This window comes from Lepisma saccharinum, chromosome 10, assembly GCF_977018435.1.
Source record: "Lepisma saccharinum chromosome 10, izLepSacc3.1, whole genome shotgun sequence".
Lineage (NCBI taxonomy): Eukaryota > Metazoa > Arthropoda > Insecta > Zygentoma > Lepismatidae > Lepisma > Lepisma saccharinum.
Genome location: NC_139238.1, coordinates 73,870,224 through 73,889,246, shown reverse-complemented (window position 1 = coordinate 73,889,246; position 19,023 = coordinate 73,870,224). Strand labels below are relative to the sequence as shown.

At 37.3% G+C, this 19,023-nt stretch overlaps 1 protein-coding gene across 1 annotated transcript in view; it reads left to right on the top strand.

The window, feature by feature from the left end:
- Positions 1–19,023, top strand: part of LOC145993945 (uncharacterized) — a 372,994-nt gene that overhangs the window by 337,729 nt on the left and 16,242 nt on the right. The window contains exons 6-11 of the mRNA XM_083129916.1: positions 4,239–4,332; positions 4,799–4,975; positions 6,807–6,974; positions 10,424–10,970; positions 16,689–16,875; positions 18,077–18,258. Of these exons, the coding sequence (XP_082986042.1) occupies positions 4,239–4,332; positions 4,799–4,975; positions 6,807–6,974; positions 10,424–10,970; positions 16,689–16,875; positions 18,077–18,258 (1,355 nt within the window). The remainder of the gene's footprint in view (positions 1–4,238; positions 4,333–4,798; positions 4,976–6,806; positions 6,975–10,423; positions 10,971–16,688; positions 16,876–18,076; positions 18,259–19,023) is intronic.

Genomic DNA, 19,023 nt, shown 5'->3' with positions numbered 1-19,023 from the left:
GATTCAATAAACATTCACCCGATTGTGGCTAAAATAGCTTGGAATCTATATCAGGAACGTATTCTGGTCTTCTGGTTTCATAATGATGTGAAGGGCCCGAGACTGGTTCGGAGCGGAATACCACAGGGGTCCCCTCTGAGTCCCCTCCTATTTAACATTTACACCAAATATATACATCGAATACCAAGGACCACTCACAACATCATTCAATATGCTGACGATTTTTGTTTTTATCAAAGTACATCAGACACCACACAAGGAATTTTAGAATTGCGCAACCTGATTCATACTCTACGTGTTCAATTATTATCTCGCGGTTTATCTTTTTCTGCCGAGAAATCAAAAATTATAATATTTAACCCTTATACATCAAACCGACACCCTAACAATCTGACACATATACTACAGATTCCGGTAGTATCTTCCTGTACTTACCTGGGGTTTCCTTTGATAGAAAATTAGATTGGAAAGTCCATATTAACAAACTGCTAGCAAAAGGAAAACAAATAATCAATATTCTAAAAGGTTTCGCGAACACGAAATGGGGTGGACACCCCTCCATTATGACTTTGTTCTACAAAAATTGCTTTCGCTCTTTATTCGAGTATTCGGCACCCGTTTATGGTGGGACGATTGATACTTGGGCCGATAAACTAGACATTTTACAGAGACAGGCACTCCGTGTTTGTCTAGGATTAATGAAATCTAGTCCAAATATTAGTGTCTACAGCGAGAGCGCTGAACAGGCCCTTTCATTTAGACGCCAGTATTCTACTACGAAATTTCTATTTAAAATATGGGAAAGACACAACCATCCTTTCAATAAAGCATTTGCAATACAACGAAAACTGGGTGAAACTTTACCCTTGGATAGATCATGTTCTAGATATTATTTTTTGTATTGTTACAACATAGATAGAGAAGTATATCACTTAAGTTACACTATAGAAAATCCCTTGATTTACACTTTGAGGATTCCTACCGAGTCACCTGTCAATGTCAATTATGTTGATTTCGGTCGACATGAATATTATAAAGAAATTTGGCCAGACTATGACTTCATATACACTGACGGATCAAAAGATGACGAACATGTCGGCTGCGCATTCTACGCACCCTGCCAAAACATAGTCAGACAATTCTCCTTACCGCAAGACATGTCCATATTTTCGGCAGAATGTTATGCCATACACCAGGCATTGCTCTATGCCCGTGGAGCGGGATTTAAAAAAACTCTAATTCTAACTGACGCAATGAGTGTTTTATTTACACTCGATCGTTGTGGAAAAGATGCATACCGCATGCCCATTCTCCCGTCCCTGATCTTACAAACTACATTAAATCTCCGCCAAAATGATCAACGAGTGCAATTTACGTACGTAAAAGCTCATAGCAATCTTAATATATATCAGGATTTAGTGGACCAATACGCAAAAAAGGCAAAGAACACTCCTTTTCCTACTCCCCTTCGTTTATCCTATACTGATCTTCTACCCCGAGTTAAAATGAAACTTAATTCCCAATGGGAAGCTCGGGCACTTAATCAAATTGCAAATACGACCACTTATAAATGGTACGCAGAAAAAGTAGTCAGTCGACCCTGGTTTCATAAACTGAAACTTCCTCGTGAAGTGATAACTTTCACACTTCGCCTACGAACGGGACACGTTTGCACAAACGAACACCTAGCAAGACTGCATCAAAATCCCTCCCCTGCTTGTGATTGCGGAGAAAACAAACAAATGCCAGTTCATCTCTTCTTCCATTGCCCGTTAAGAATCAAATACAGACACGCTCTTTTTAACTGTTTACACAGAGCCAAAATACCATTTCCCATATCCATACCATCCCTATTATCGTCTCCTTCACCGCGTACGATGTGGATATTATATAGTTTTGCCAGACAGAATGGTATTCAATTTTGAAATTTGTGTGTATGTTCAAGCTTCTGATCAGTACTAAAATACAGTGAAGTGTAATATTACAATATCTTTACGACCACAACTTACTATGACTTCGATTCAATGGTACTTCTGCTCACAAGTGTACTACATCGCAGACCTTTGACCAAAACTGCCATATACCCGGCGGTAAGGGTCACAAAGAAGAAGAAGAAGAGAAGTTTTTAAATGTAAACAAATTTTGTAAAGGATTATTTCAAGTGAAAATAAGAGGTTAAGAAGTCGAAACTCTTTTAATTATTACAAATTGAATTTGTATAATATTATGGAAAACACAGTTCGCATGTCGTATGAACTACATTATGTACTCAGTGTAATTAATGTACAGTTGATGTACAGTTGCATGGTGAAAAGATGAAATGGATGAAGAGACAAACACAAATACGACAGAACACAATTCCTACAGAGGGTTATCATGGCTGCAGGTCCAGGCGCCAGAGCCTCGTTAGCCTGCAAAGTGCAATCCAGGTTGTACTACTTGAAAGAGGGGTTGACATGAAAAACAGAACATAGATGCTTTGGGAACATACTGTATTTCAAATAATGTTTCGGAGATGCATTTTTTTATTGGTAAGTGGGTCTTGAAGGGAGCATACTGTATTTCAGAAAATGTTTCGGAGATTCATGTTTGTATTGGTAAGTGGGTCTTGAAGTGTCTCATTAGTAATTTGATTGTGACTATAAGGGGAGAGCCCCTGCATTAGATGCCTGGAGTTACACACATCAAGTCTTTTAGCCACGACAGTTTGCAGTGGCATGCCCAGGATTTTCTAAAGGAGGGGGTTGCATACGTTTATATGTATTCATTTTGTTACCTTTTCCTGCCTTTAACTTTCTTTTTTTTTTTTTAGGAATACTGGGCCAAAGGTGACATAAAATCCACTTATACATTTTTTTCCTAACTCAGCACGATCCACTCCTTCTAGCTCTCACCTACCCCCGTTCCAAATGAAAGCAGTAATCCATTCAAAACATTGAAGTCTTTGTGTGCAATTAGAAATAACAAATTGCAATTATTATACATGAATTTTCTAAGTTTAGCATGCAACGAAGCCTAACTTCCTTGCTTTAGGTGATTCTATGGAAATGCTTTCACTTTAGCATAAAGTAACTAAGATTTGGTAACATTACTTATATTGCAGAATGTAACTCTGTTACAATTACAGCAACTTATGGAGCGAATGTAGAATATAGAGAATGTGTCTTAATTTCGTTAATATTTGGTATACTAACTAAGAATCAAATGTTCCGTGCATTTGATTACGTAACCCCCTGTCAGTGTAGCAACCACGCAGTAGTTTTACAAGATGACGTGTGAGCGGGATTTCTTTTTCCAATTTAATTTTCTGTTTGCATAACCTAACTGAACTTAACCTAAACTTCCATGAATGGTTTGTGGATTAAAGACAATCATTTTTCAGTTAATAAGTGTTAGTGTAACAACGACACAGTAGTTTTATAAGATGACGTGTGAAAGTTTTTTTTTTTCCAATTCAATTTTCTATGTTTGCCTAACCTAACCTAACTTTCGTTTAAAAACCTTTTGTGAATAGTTTGTGCGGCATTTATCGGTTCATAAGTTTGGGAAACACTGCATATCAGCTGACGAACACAGCATTATCAGCTGACGATAGACAACGTGAGTCAAAATTTGCCGCCAATTAGCAACGACCAATAAACATTTATAATGTTAAAAATGAAGCTTTTTTCATTGACCAAAAAGTAATCCCTAGTTGAAAAATGTTCCCCTATGCATATGAGGTAAGTAGAAATGAATTTTATTTAAAAATAAACGAGTTAAATGTGTTTCCGGTATATCTAACTGGTACCAATTTTGAAAAAAAAAGCTGATCTTTTTCGTGTTGTTTTACGAACAAAATTTTAACTATGCTTGCCTAACCTAACTGAACCTAACCTAACCTTGCCGGAAATGGCACGTGGGGCTATCCGTAAATGGTTTTTGGGGCTATCCATCAATGGTTTGTGGGGCTACCCGTGAATTTTTACACGCGTATGCGGCATTTTAACAACAGATTTGTGATTATAAGGCCAAATTTAGTTAGTATATCAAATATTAACGTAATTAGAGACATTCTCTATATTCTTCATTCATACCCAATTTACTTTTAAAAGTAGCTACTTACAGTTAGTTCCTAAAAAATGTAACTGTTACCTACTTGTAACTGCATTCCAAGTAACTAGTTGCTTCCAAACACTGCTTAGAATTAGGTATATCATGATCCACATGTATTTTAATATGTTTTATTTACTTTCTAGAAATTCCCAAAAAGGTAAACTGAGGAGTATTCTTCATTATTTTGATCAACTACAAACTGCCGAACCACGTGGGACTCTAACATTTTCACGACATGTGAGTAGAAAAGAACTTTCTCAGCTGAAAGTAGTACAGTACATTATATCATGACTAGTTAGGATGTAGCAATGCTAATGTGCTTGGAGGAGCAAATTTGTTTAGTTATGCAAGTTATCTTTGGTATATATTTCACAAATTATATATTATTTTATATACATTAATAACATTCATCATGTAATGCACATATACGTAGTGATTGGGATCGTAGTTACATTATAGGCCCAGCCTTGACTATCGTACCTGTCCATTAATTGGATTTAGAACTCAAAGTCAATTCGAGAATACAACACATATATAAGTTTGTCTCATATTAAGTTTTATTGTAAACCAAAATTTTCCATCTGCGAAGGGCTGTAAGGGTGGGGCGTAATGGTATATTAGGAGACAAAATGACCACGATTCTATGTGATAAATTTTAGGGGATGTACATAAACTTTTTGACATGTAATTTTTTTTCTTCTAGGTGATGTCTGGGAAAGAATGGCTAACAATTGAAGACTGGTTGGAATGTGGACGCCCTCTGTGTCCTGTCCTCATAAGGCATGAAGGTCGGCTGGAGAGAGCCGAGCCGTGGGCTGTGCAAGTGTGCTTCGTTCATAGCAGAGTTGGTGGGGAAGTTCTTGGTTCAGGGACCTCACAGGTGATTCATTTCTTAGCAGATCCATAAAAAACCAGGGGCCTAAGATTTATTCATAGTTTTTCTTTGTCTATCCCTATCTGTCTGCGGACCTCTTAGATGGAGTAGTGGTAACGTTGTCACCTTGTAATCAAGAGGTCCCAGGTTCAATACCTGGTGAGGCACATAGTGTCTCGGATCCCACTTTAAACTGTAAGTCCAGTCCCGATTAGCCTTACTGTGCATGAAGTGAACTTAAAACACAAACTCAACCAACCAACCAAGTCAAACAGGATGTCTACATGTAACATGTATAGTGTTACAAATATGATATACAAATTAAACATCAATTACCCATATACACTGGCGCACACAGAGGGATGGCTGATGGTGCTACAGCACCCTATGAAATTTTGAGAATATCTACATTTTAAAAAAAACAACATGAAAACTCTGGTAAAAACAGAGTTGTAAATGCAAACCTCTCTTGAAATGCCATATTTGAGAGTGGAAATGTCTAAATATACAAAATATTTTGTGTACCCCCCCTCCCCCCAGAAAGCAGCTATGTACTATCCACCTTTACAATTCCAGCTCCTCCAGAAATAAAATCCTGCGTACGCCAGTGCTGCCCACATATTTAAGACCTCGGTCATTGTGTAGATGATGTGATCAGCACCATGCTCTGGAGTTGTTGATGCTTAATTCCTGAACTTGAAGTGACTCCCAAGTAACCAAAAATGTTGTTGGCTGAACATTAGTCCAACCATACTAAAAGTGGTTGGCCAAATGTAAGAACATACCATTTGACGACAGTGATTTTGGCTGTTGTGCCAATCTACAAGGTCCAATAGGTGGTTTTTACGTTAGGCCAAATATAAACTTTAGTATAGATCGACCACAAGTTAAAAAACTCTGGGACAAAAAGTCCCCGTGCAGCTTTCCCTTCTTCCATCCACCTCGGGCCGTAAGGAAGCATGGTCCACTCTCCCCCTCCTCTACTCGCTGGAGTACCACCCACAGGAGTCGCGGGTCTGTGCAGGTTGTTTTGCTCGTGGTTCCACTATACATTATTTTTTTCCTGTAACAAAAAAATTCACACAACACCGTATCATTCAAATAATATCAGTGTTTCCAAGGTACCTTCAAGTGGTAACAGAAGAAAATCCCTTCCTATAGAGTTTAAGTTTTACACATTTCAAAGAAATTAAGTCTCCACTTAACATTTTCTTTATTTTACGTATATGTATAGATAATAAATCATTTTCACAAAAGTACCTGTTCTTGTTCTGCTACAGCTAAACAGACAAACCAAAATCAATTCCGAAGTTACAAATAGCTTCTACATTCATTAACGAAATATGCATGTTATTTTTTCAGTATGTGCTGTAACTGAAATGTTCGGAAAGAAACACTGTTGCACGTAATTTATTCTACACTCTAGAATGTACAGCATGTGCTCAGGAAATGGTTGTTTTTAACTCTTTTTCATGGTTGGACAAGCATTGAAACAACTGTTGGAACAACATAAAACAAACTTTAATTTGCCAACCAATATAAACCCAATTTTCTCACATAGAAACTCTAGTTGGCTCAACAATTCTGATTACTTGAGATGTTATCTCTGGATAGCTTCCAAGCATATCACAAACTGGCCTGGCTAATATTCTGAGAGAAACTCATAATCAATTATCAAATACGAAAAAAATAACAGGACTGTGAAATACATAAGACACTTGATCAGTAAATATTTCTTGTCAATTGCATATAAATGTTTTTGTAATTTAATTAATTTGAAAATTAATTTATGGTAATGAAAATATTAAGAAGTTGTACATATTTCGTTCCATTTCAGGAATGCATTCAGTTTTGTACTCACCCAGAAATGCTAGCTGTGCTGCCATCTGTAGAAGCCCTTGAAGACAACGAGGTGCTGAAAGTCCGTGGTTTGCATCAAGTGGGGATTATCAGTGACGTCAAGAACAAGGCCTTGTTTGAACCCAGGAAGCCTCCTCATCCTTTGGTACGTGAGCTTAATTAATTTCACATTACATGAATAATGTATTTTAAATAAAATGTTGAGGGCAATTTTGGAGGGGGAGAAGGAAGGAGGAACTTGTCAAGTTCCTTTGACCTCTTGCAGCATCTGGGTTTTATTTACACAAGTTCTCTGTCTTCTCAGCGGCAAGTTCAGCAAATACCCTACCTTTTTCTGTCATCTGACATGAATATTGATACGAGGGCTGGGGCATAAGTCATGGCAACTATTTTATTTATTTCACGAGAATGCAGGACCGGCTCGAATATTTGAAACATAAAAATGAGACAGGACCCTTTTTTAAATTGAACAAGGCATGTCCTCTTCCATTTGCATATTTCGAATTTTTGTTTGGGTCCTGCATTCTCGCGAAAAAACATAGTTGCCATGACTTATGCCCCAACCCTTGTATACTTTCTTCTGAAAGAAACATCTTTAGATCTTACCTTTGGATTTATTTTTCTTCTGGGGCCAGGATGCTTTTCTCTACTAAGGTTTTTGCATAAGAAACTTTACTAAGGGTGATCCATAGACATTGATACCGTATTTACGCGTGTATAGTGCGCGTGCATGTATAATGTGCACCCTGGTTTTTGATGGGTAAAAGTTACAAAAAATTATATCTCGTATCTAAATGCGCAGTACAATCCAGTTTGAATAAAGGGCTAAATGACTTCCTTAGTTGTAGGTCGTAAAGCTGTTGCTATGCTGTCAAGAGTGAATATAATCATACCTATTCAATGAGTCACCTGTTGCTATGTAGACCAAGAGGAGAATATCCTCTTGTGTAAACAATAAGTCTCCAACCCATGCCACCTCCCCCTTCTCCCTCCACTGTGTTTAGCATCTTAAAGCTTTCACTCTTTAACCACCGTATTTATTCTGTAATAGTCAAAAACGAGATCAAAATTACATTATGGATTTGCAGTGCTCAGGAAGTTATTTTCTATTATTTCTCGACCAACAAATGCTGCTGATATGCATCCCAAGTGATGGAAGGTGCATGCTTGAATTCCACCAGAGTTGCACTGCTTTTCTTGGTGTCACAGAACATTACATTACAAAGTGAAAAATCATGTGAACTGGCCTTCAAACTACGTGGTTTTGCTCATTCCTTCTTTACTTTTTCTAAAAGAACTTCAAAATATATACATTTTCCGTCACTAATGTAACATTTATACAAGGCACATTTAGGACCTTCAAACTAGCAGTTAGCAGCACAAGATTTCTTCCATTAAGGAATTTACACACTCCATATCTATATTATTATTTGGCCATTATACATTTTAATCATTTTTTTTTCTTTTTCCTTATGTTTTCTTTCATCCAAAGCACCATAGAAATCAGAACGTTCCTTCATTTTGTGATGAACTTATTTCAACCGCATTTCACATTAGTGTCGTTATCTTGAATGGAATACTGTTGCCATATTCAGAAACTGCATGATCTAAGCTTTCCAACAATAACTAACATGATAGGGTTCCGTAAACATGAAAAGTCAATGCAATTGTCCCAAAATCATGAAATGACCCTGTATGGTTTCATGTCAGCTATCTGAATTATTCCGTGCAGTTTTTGGGAGCAAAAATTTTGGAAAAAAGTGCGCATTAGTAAATACGGAGTATTTATTAGGAGTACCAAACTGTGGTATGTGAATTGTCTACAATTTCTAAGGGAGGTGAGGCCAGTGAGCAATAGTCAAATGACAATTATAATTATAAATTATGGATGGGACAGATCATCAATCAGTACTCTATCAATATCTGCCGATATAGGCATATCGGTGTATCGGTAAAATTACCGATTCAATATGTGTATTAATATCTTACAATTTAGTGCAATGATCTGCCATTTTCTTAAAATTTTTAAGGATATGCACATGTAATCTCCATTCCCTACTTTTTATTAAAAAAATGTCTGAATATGCAGCTTCTTTTGCATTGCAGCCATTTTTATAACATGCACATTCATGAGGTAATGAACCACTTGGAGATTTACATTGGATCTGTAGAATATCAGTTATCGGTATCAGTAAATTTCATATCAGTACTTTATTGATATTGGCCAAAATTTCATATCAGTACTTTATTGGTATTGGCCAAAATTTCATATCAGTCCATCCCTATTATGAATTAATAATAAAAAATTATTTTCGTTGTCAAATTATAATTATTATATCATCATTGCGGAAACTTCTATTATATCCAGCATGGTAGTTTTCCAAAGATTTTTTTGACATTTCACACCACTATAATATACTGAAATGTACTCAACATTGTACAAAAAGAAAATTTTGAAGCTTGAAGGGAAAATTATAGCCATGACCAGAGAATGGATTTATATGTACGAGGGCAAATTGAAAAGTCTTTGCGCCCAATTTTTTTCTAGCTTGTTATAAATGTTATTACAAAGGCAAGATATACGAGAGATGCAGTAGGCTTTTGTTGGAATGGCCCCATTGTAACTTCCGATTTCTTCCATGCTACGGCGCTGTTATCAGTTGTCAAAGATGGCCGGAGTGCTCAGGAAGTTCACGCCATATGGACGGGTTGCCCTTGTGGACATCATCAAGAAGCTTAGAACCTACCGACACGACACCTTGCGGTATCCCAACGAATCATGAACAATGTCATAAACACTACCATAGCAAATGCCAAGTTCAGTGGCAATGTCCTTCAGATTAACACGTTGATCAGCTTTCGCCATTTCATCAACATGGGTAATGTTGTCTGGTGTCAGCGAGGAAGGAGGTCGGCCCGATCGCTCATTGTCCTCCACATTTTCCCGTCCATTTTCAAACTTCTTGCACCACCACTTCACACTTCGTACTGATAAACACTTGTCCCCATACACTGGCTCCATTTCCCTGTGGATATCTGTGGCTGTTTGTCCTTTGCACCATAAAAAACAAATAACACTTCGCTGCTCATATAGCGTGGACTTCCTGAGGACTCCGGCCATCTTTGCCAACTGATAACAGCGCCGTGCTGTGGAAAAAAATCGGAAGTTACAATAGGGCCGTTCCAAGGAAAGCCTACTGCATCGCTCGTATATCTCGCTTTTGTAATAACACTTATAACAAGCCAGGAAAAAAATAGGCGCAAAGACTTTTCGATTTGCCCTCATAGTAAAAATGTGGAGTTAAGTATGGAATTAAAATTGTAAAAATTTACCTTTTTAATAATACATATAGGAGATACCTAAAACACAGTCTCGACATTGTAACCATTACCCTCTTGAAGAGAAACCAGAAGCGAATGCTGTATGTGTGCCACAAAATCGTTGCTTCTGGCACTGCTGTCAGGTGTGCAACTAGTAGCGAGGATGTGGTTAGCTATGGGCTGCTTGACTTGGGACTCCAATGTTAACAAAATAACATTCTACAAGAATGTACTTCACCAGTGTCATTTCAAACCATTTTCTGTTTTTTACAGCGTGATGCAAAGAGTATAGAAGACATCGGTTTGTGTTGTATGGATGCAGAGAACTATAATGATCTACCCCTGAGGCAATACGAAGAAGACAATATTTTACGCGAGTTGAACAAAGCTTTACTGGGCTTTCTTCAGCCTGAGGCAGCTCGGAGGCTGTCTCCCATTGGTGAATCCTTCAGCTCGACACCTCCCGAACAACAAGAGGAAGCCAAGGCTCCAGACAAGTCCTTGCTACATCCACCAAGCCCACCCGTTGATCGGCGAGGCAGGTTCATTACTCTGGGTTCTTCGGGAGAACAGTTGCCGGTGCATCAGCCTTGCCGAGGACCCGTAAAGATTCCATCCATGCCACGTTCAAACACAGAAATGGAAAAAACTTCTACTACAGGTCTTTTGAAAGGTGGTGGTAGAAGTGTGCCTCTAGCGTTACGTGCGCCCGGAACGAAGCAAAGTTCAATTTACACAAGCTGCCATTCTGAGTCTTCCGAAGATGAGTTTCATAGTGCAAGGACTAGTTTTGACAAAGAAGATAAAGATAAGGATGAAGGTTTGTAGTTGTGCCAAGCTGATGGCGTACCGTTGTAACGAGTGTTTTGTTGTTCATTGAAAGTGTAAAATGAGTGGTGTAATTTGTGTTTCTCTTGCAAGGAAGATTATACAAGATTTTAAGAATGCTACCAAATTTTGAAAAAGTAAAGTCACTTTTGTGGTCCAATGGAGCTTTGTGAAAATGTTGTTAAGGATGGACCAGGGGACACTGGCCCCTGAAACCAAAATTTTTCCAAAACTTTGAGATATTTTAATACAATTTTTTTTAACAAAATCCAAGTGGTATATACAGGGTGTTCATAAAGTTCCAGTACCATTACAAAAAACATAGCTTGGAAACTACATGCAATTGAACAATGCTGTTGATTGCAATGAGCTACAACTCTCCGCGTTTATATGCCATACACCGCAATGTGCGCCCCTCTAGTTGCTCTCAGAACATCAAGGCGGTAATCCACTCCTGCCTATACACGCCCCAGCATATTACCAGTAACAGTTAGGATACTCTCCAGTATTATTCTTCGAAGAGTAGCAACATCTGGAACAGGAGTGCGGTAAACACAATCTTTGACATACCCCCAGAAGAAGAAATCCAAGGGTGTGATATCAGGAGAGCGCAGTGGCCAGGGAATAGGTTTTTTTGTAATGGTACTGGGACATTATGAACACCCTGTATATTTGTAAAATATTAATTCCTTTAATTGCAGGAATTATGCATGAATTATTGGCTCTTGGAATTATGCGTAAATTCTACTTGAGTTTTTCTCCATAGACGTGAAAAATTACAACTTTTATTAATCCAAATCCCATTGAATGTATACATATTTATTAATGCCCTAAGGCAAGTTTTTCACAGTTTAGCTTTTATTATTATCCAGGAAGGAAAAGAAAAGAAAACTGCATCAAAAATAAAAGAGAATTCTGTCACTCTGTTTGCTTTGTTAGTGTCCTTTGCAAAACAATCTATCCGACAGACAGAAGATTATTGCTAGATAAGATATCTTGAAGTTCATTAGGTAAATTTCAAATTTCTCTTAGATTACTACATCCCGTAGCATTTGTGACATGTATTTGTATATGTATTTTTTTGTTTGAGTGTGTAAAATGGCAAATGTAAACTGTGCACCTTAAATGATATAGTCCACTGTTCAATTGAATTGAATTAGAATTTTTGGATTCATTGAATTTGTGTGTGTGTGTGTATGTGGATGATGAGAGGTGGTAATACATATCGTTGAAATAGAGAAAACATCTGCTTGTATACCCTTGAATTTTATAAAAGTTTGCCTTGAAAACTGGGAATTATACTTAAATTTTATGTTGGTCCTAGAGTGGCCATCCTGATTTTGTTCAAATGAGTTTCATCTTTTTATTTATTGTATGTGTTTGGATATGCACAGTCCATCGACTATGTTTTAGGACTGACGTTATGAAAAGTATTTGCATGAAACATATTACAGTTTCATTATTTTGCCTTCAATATACGTCTCTTATAACCTTATAACTGTGCACAATGATTTGTACGGTCTGGATGTCCTACATTTAGGGTCCGAAATCCTTGGGGGGGGGGGGGTGGGGGGTGGATTTCCCACACCAACAATCTTGGCCTCAAACCCCCCCACCAAAAATTTCCAGTGAGAGTTTTTTTTTATAATAAACAAAAGATAAGCAATTACTTTTAATTTCAAATATACTTTACTAAGAATATTATCGTAAACACACACAAATTGTTGTAGTTGTGAGTATTGAATGCATTCTCTCTCAAGAGATCGTTAACAAATCTACATCAATACACACAACAAAAGTAAAAAAAGAATGCAAAACAATAATAACTATGAAATCTAATTGATTTATATTAACATAAAGCACAAACTAAACAAAAACTTACACATAATAAAACCACTTGAACTATTTCATAATTTATTAACATCTTTAACCAGTTGGTAAGGAAATTAGCTTGTTTGCAATATCTGATAAGTATTAAACTAACAAATTAATTTCCTTTATGTAATTAATAATAATATATTTTTAATTGAGTAATTTATTTTTACTTTTATTAACATTACAAATATGTATATCATATAATATACACATATGTTTCTGGAGGAGGGGGTTTGAAGATGATGAACTTTCTCCCCCCCCCTCCACCAGATTTCAAAGATTTTGCACCCTGCTTACATTAAGTCAAAGAGATGCCCCTTCTAGTGGAATTTCGCTTTTGGAATAAAAAAATAAGCAGCAGGGGCTAAGTCTGTCAAATAGGAGAGTGGTCAAGCACAGCCAGACTTTGTTCGGCCAAAAATGCATTGACACTTGTCATGTTGTGGCATGGGACGTCGTTGTGCTAAGAAACCAATCACCAGATTCACACATGCACAATCTGTGTCCGACCCTTTTTAGGAGCCTTTCACTTACACATTTTTGTAGTACACTGTATTTGCAGTGGATTACGCTGTGCAAGTCAAAGGAAATCGCAAACATGGTCTTCACCTGACACTTCTGAAATTGCACTTTGTGGGGCCGTGGTAAGTTTTCTCCGACCCGTGCAGCGGATTGACATTTAGTGGTTGGTTCAAGGGCAAAACACTAGGTTTCATCGCCAGTTGAGATTTCCTTACAGAAGTCAGGATCACTGTCTGCTAGGGCAATCAAATCTCGGTAAGCTGGAATTCGTTGATCTTTCTGCTCTGGAGTCAAAGAGTGTGGAACAAAGCATGAACGAAGTTCACAGAGATTGATTCTTAATGTTAAATGTTATCTCCAGGAACAATTTTCAATTTTTGATACTAAGAATGGGGGGGATGACTCATCATTTATTCTTATGTTGATGGATGATAAATTGTTAAATAATTCTTGAAGTTTTCCTGGCGGCAAATTATAAAGAGGTTTTCTCAGGAAATTGCCAGGCTGATATCCTGAGAAAATATCTATGATAAATTGTTAGTTTTGAATGTCTTAGTGGAAGGTTTGAGTTTTTATTTTAAGGCAATTGTTTGCATAGAGGCTAATCAGGAGAGTATGTACAGTTTCAAGTGGGATCTGAACTACTATGTGCCTCCACCAGGTATCAAACCTGGCATCCCTTGATTTCAATTGAACCATTATTAGCACTGCACCATCAGGGAAGCACCTCTTAGTGTAAGGTGATCACCCGTTACTTGTCAAATCGGAATAATCAGTATTTATTCTATATTATTGGATGATTTATTGTCACTTTAAGACAGCTTTCAGACTGAAATGACTCTGAGCCCTCTGAATCGCTGACTTCCAGGCATCCTGTAGTGCAGTGTATTTTCTTTGATGGCTTGTCATTATCTACCAGTGCTAAATTTCGCTTCTGCTGGGTCCCCATTCATGTTGACATCAAGGGGAATGAAGCAGGCAATGCTGGTGTCAAGTCAGCTGATGCAGACCAGGTGCCTGCAGTCTCGTGTCACTCCTTGCTTTCGTTTTGAAGCCAGTGGGCGGAGCTTAAGTTTGTCTGTGTAAGATGGCCGCATCTACTTCAACCAATGACATCAACAGACAGAAGAACATCGCATCGGCTGCAAGCGCACGCGGCTGGAAGGAGCATAGAAGTAGGCTCAAACTACAAACGCGAAGTCGAGGTTTACACTTAAATACTACAAAACAAACTATGACAAGCGTTATTTGCTTATGAGATATTATTCCTTCAGTTTTCCTGTTGCTTCTGTTGGTACAGCCATATGCTGAACAAGCCACCATTGCTCCGTAATTTGCATTAAAAAGTACACAAAATTACATACTTTCTTATGCCAACTACGAATGTCTTGATCTGCCTCCGCTTCGTCCTGTCACGTGACACGGCTTCAGAAAAATCTCGCGATGCTTGCTCTTCCCCCTTCTTAGCTCAATGATGCAGACAGTGCCGTTCTCATCCACCTTCTGTCAGCTAGGGACCAGCATAATGTTCGTTGTTACTTTCTAGACACGTGGCAGGAAGAATGTAATGAGGTGACAGGAACGAGCTTCGAGCTATCAAGCCCACCACTGGTGCTTGGCTTTCCTCGTTCTGACCCTCCCACCTAGAAGTCATGTTAACTAGGCTTCGAATTGGGTACAGCCATATCACGCATAGTCATTTACTGCAAAGACTGGATCATTGTTTTAAGTGGCATATCCTTCCTGAATTAATTTCCTCATAGTTTCAACCTTAATAACGATTTGCCATCTATGATTGGAGATGATGACAGTGGTTTTTTTTTGCTTTTTAAGAAAACCAGGCCTTTTACATTGATTCCGAGGTAATTTTTAGACTATCCTTACCTTATTTCATGTGTAGCGTTTGTCATATGCAGGTCCTTTCAGAACTTGCATTCTAAACATTTTCAAGGTGCTCTTTCCACCCCTTTTCTTAAATTTCATAGAAGGGTGCAAAATGCCAATACATGCTGAAGCACCCAGAAATTTTAAATCAGTCAATCAGACCGAAGTGATATACATGTGGCAAATGACATTGAGGTTTCACACCAAAGTGTCTAGTGGCATTTTTCAGTCTCTGGAAAGAAGCACTCATTGTGAATGTGCAACCAATTGCTCAAAGCATCCCAGTTCATACCACTGAAAAAATGGAACAATCCAAGTAACATGGAAGCAGCATGCACAACTTGTCATATCACTTCAGTATGAATGGTTGCATTTATTTCTTTAGTTTTGTTTCCAAGTGACGCATGCATCCTATCGTTTATTCCTTCAGTCTGAGAGCTACCTTCGACTTTGAGTTAATTATATAATTTCAGATATTAATAAGGATGTGATCACCTTCTCAGATTTTCAAAAGGGAGCAATTGTAATTGACTATGACATCACTGATGGTGTCTTATTATTTTAGACATCTTGGGATGTCTCCCTCCCATCATTCTCCAAACCTACTCATGAAGGGTCCGTGTCTATGAAAATAAAAGAACCTATGCATCTTGACTTGGAAGATGTGGTGCTACCAGCTAGGGTATTAGAAAGGTAACTAGGAAAGCCATGAAATCCAACCAAGATAAATTTTGAAGTGTGATCTTATATCTTATAACATTTAATTAATTAATTAATACAATATTTGATTAAAAGTAATTAATTTTTGCACCCGACTGACATTCCTAAACAAGGCTGAACTGGTAACAGCATGAATAACTATGCAATACCATATCGCTGCAGATTTTCAAATTCAGCTAGCAACAGTGAAATAAATTATAATGGCATGTTTATTGTTTATTATTCTGATTTGATGATAAATATGATGTAGAAAACACACAAACATGAAAAAACAAATACTGTACTTGTTATTTTAAAATATATATGCGGGGGAAATGACCATAAGCGAACTATGAAATATTAAAAAATATATATCTTTTAGCCTGAATTTGAAAATTCAGGTGCCAGGTGAAAGTTTTCTTGCACCATGGCAACCGGGCACTTGTATTTTTCTACCCCTGGTACCAGCAATGAAACGTAATCAACGTATATTAATTGATTAATTTGGTTTATTTTACTTCTGTCTTCTGCCACTTTTGGCTAATGATATGCACTCACAAAGAACACCCATGGACCTCTAGCATCGTAGCAAGTGCTAACCACTCTGCCACAGCGGTTGGTTTAGTCAAAGTGTAGAATGGAACTACAAAACCTGAATTGTTTTTATTTTCATAGGCAATAGCAGGTGTAGGATGGGTACAAGTAAGAACCTAAACATATTGTTTTGCAGAGAAGGAAGGTGCGATGCAACAATACCACACTGAACTGAATACTCCGGAACGTCGTTCAACGTTTGCAGAAAGGTTACGGGATGCCCTGAAGAGGGAGGCTGGGAGTAGTTCTTCCTCGCAGGATGAATCTGGCTATGCAGTGGGTATTAGCATAGCAGGATCTGATGTCGATGACCAGGGTATAAGGTAATTATGCTCCTTTATATTCTTGACGTTTCTTGAGCAGTTTAGCAAAATCAATTTCAAGATGAAGAAGTACACCAGTCATTTATTTCTTTAACCTTGATAACTTTTGCCTTGTCCCTGTGTTTGTTATTTTCTAGTTACCTAATACTTACAACCACATACTGGGAACACTTCCACTTTATTCCTTGATACCCACTCCATAATTACTAGCCTGTGACGATTTGACTTGTGCATCCGTCATGTGGCCTAAACTATGTCTGACGTGCTTTGTGCGTGATAGATAATATCTTGAATAGCAATATAAGAGATACCAATATTTTTTTTCTCAAACTGGCACATAATTCCAAATTACGGCACAAGATTACATGAACTTTTATGTGTTCATAATGATTTTAAAATTTGTTTACGTCAAAAATACAATAGTAGTTATCTAAAAGCAAAATAAGTAAATACTATTTTAAGTCACTACTTTTTTATTTCTCTTTGGTCCTCTAGATATTAACAACTTTATATTAAATTTACTACTATTTATTTAATCCTATCTACATTAATTGCATGAGAATGATGTAAAATATATTTAAAATCTGAATAGTATTCACTATTATGTATATCTGTGTCAATATATTTTATGATAAAGTGCTGCAAAAGCAAATATGAAGTGGACCTTTTATTGAACTCTGTGTTGAAAGCATAAAACAAAAAGTATAAATAGAAGTTCATTCAATTGTGTGGTAATTAGTACAGACGACAATCAATACAGATTAACTCAATAATTTCTCCACAAGTTTTAAATTACTGTAATTCATTTTGCCATCTTTAGCATGGTGAAATTAATCTTTAAAAAGCTTGGAACTATGAGCAAGTTACTTCATATAGATGGGACAGTAAGTTTCATTGGTTAACCTAATTATAATCAAAGGCTTGAAAATTAAAGAAAATGACAAAATGGTCTATGACAGATGAGCCTTTATTTTATTGACAGATTTTAGTGACATGACATCGGCAAGATGCTCTTGAAATGCTATTATTATGAGGATATGCACATTTTCTACACTTCATATTACGTAAGGTGTAAATCTGTGACTGTTCACACGAGATGCAAGTTTTCATGTTTTGGTCAAAAATTGAGTGCATTATTTCATTATCCTTTGAAAACAAGGCAGCAAAGAAAGGTATCAGATATTGATGTGTTTGTTTACAGAGTCCGTCGTGGTGGCTCAAGAGGTTTCATGTTGGAGGATGACTTGGATGAAGACGATTTCTTCCGAGATGGACTCGAGAAGGAGAAGGAATGGATTCACAACTTCCGCACAAAACGAAGTCTCTCTCGAAAGGAGACAGGAGATTCTTCCAGATATAGCTTTAGCACAGAGTGTAGTTCAGGTATTAAGCAGCATTCGTTATATGATGTAATATGCATTATTATTTGTTTCAAAATAAATAAGAAATACTACGGCCATATTTATAGGGAAATAGTGGGAGGATTACTTTCAGTAATCTGAGGATAGTAAACTTTAAATACCTGTTATCACGTTTAGAAACCTCAATCTCTGAAGTTTTCCCGCATGTTGACAAATTGATTATTTTAGGAGATACAAACGTAGACTTTCTTTCGCCACACAAACCGGAGACAAAATACTTTCAATCAATTCTTAATTCTGTCGGCCTTACGCAAATTATCAATAAACCAACTAGAATAACGGAAAATAGCGAATCACTCCTGGATGTCGTATTAACAGATGACCCTGCCATTGTACGTTCATCAAATGTAACCGTACCTATCGGAAACTCAGATCACTGCATGGTAAGTGTCACCCTTGCCATTGAAAAACCGAAAAGAGAAAAACATTATGTCACATACCGTAATTTCTCAAATTTCAATAAGGAGAAATTTGATGATGATGCTGCAAAAATTGATTGGGCACAAATTAACAGCTACGACAACATCGAAGATAAGGTACAGTATACCTCTACCAATATTATCCACCTTTTTGACAAACATGCACCTCTCCACACTAAACCGGTTAAGCATAAAAGTGTTCCGTGGATATCCGAAAACACGAAATTACTCATGAAACTCCGCGACAGAGCTTTATTAAAATATAAACGCGAGAAGACAAACTACAACTGGGAACACTACAAGGAACT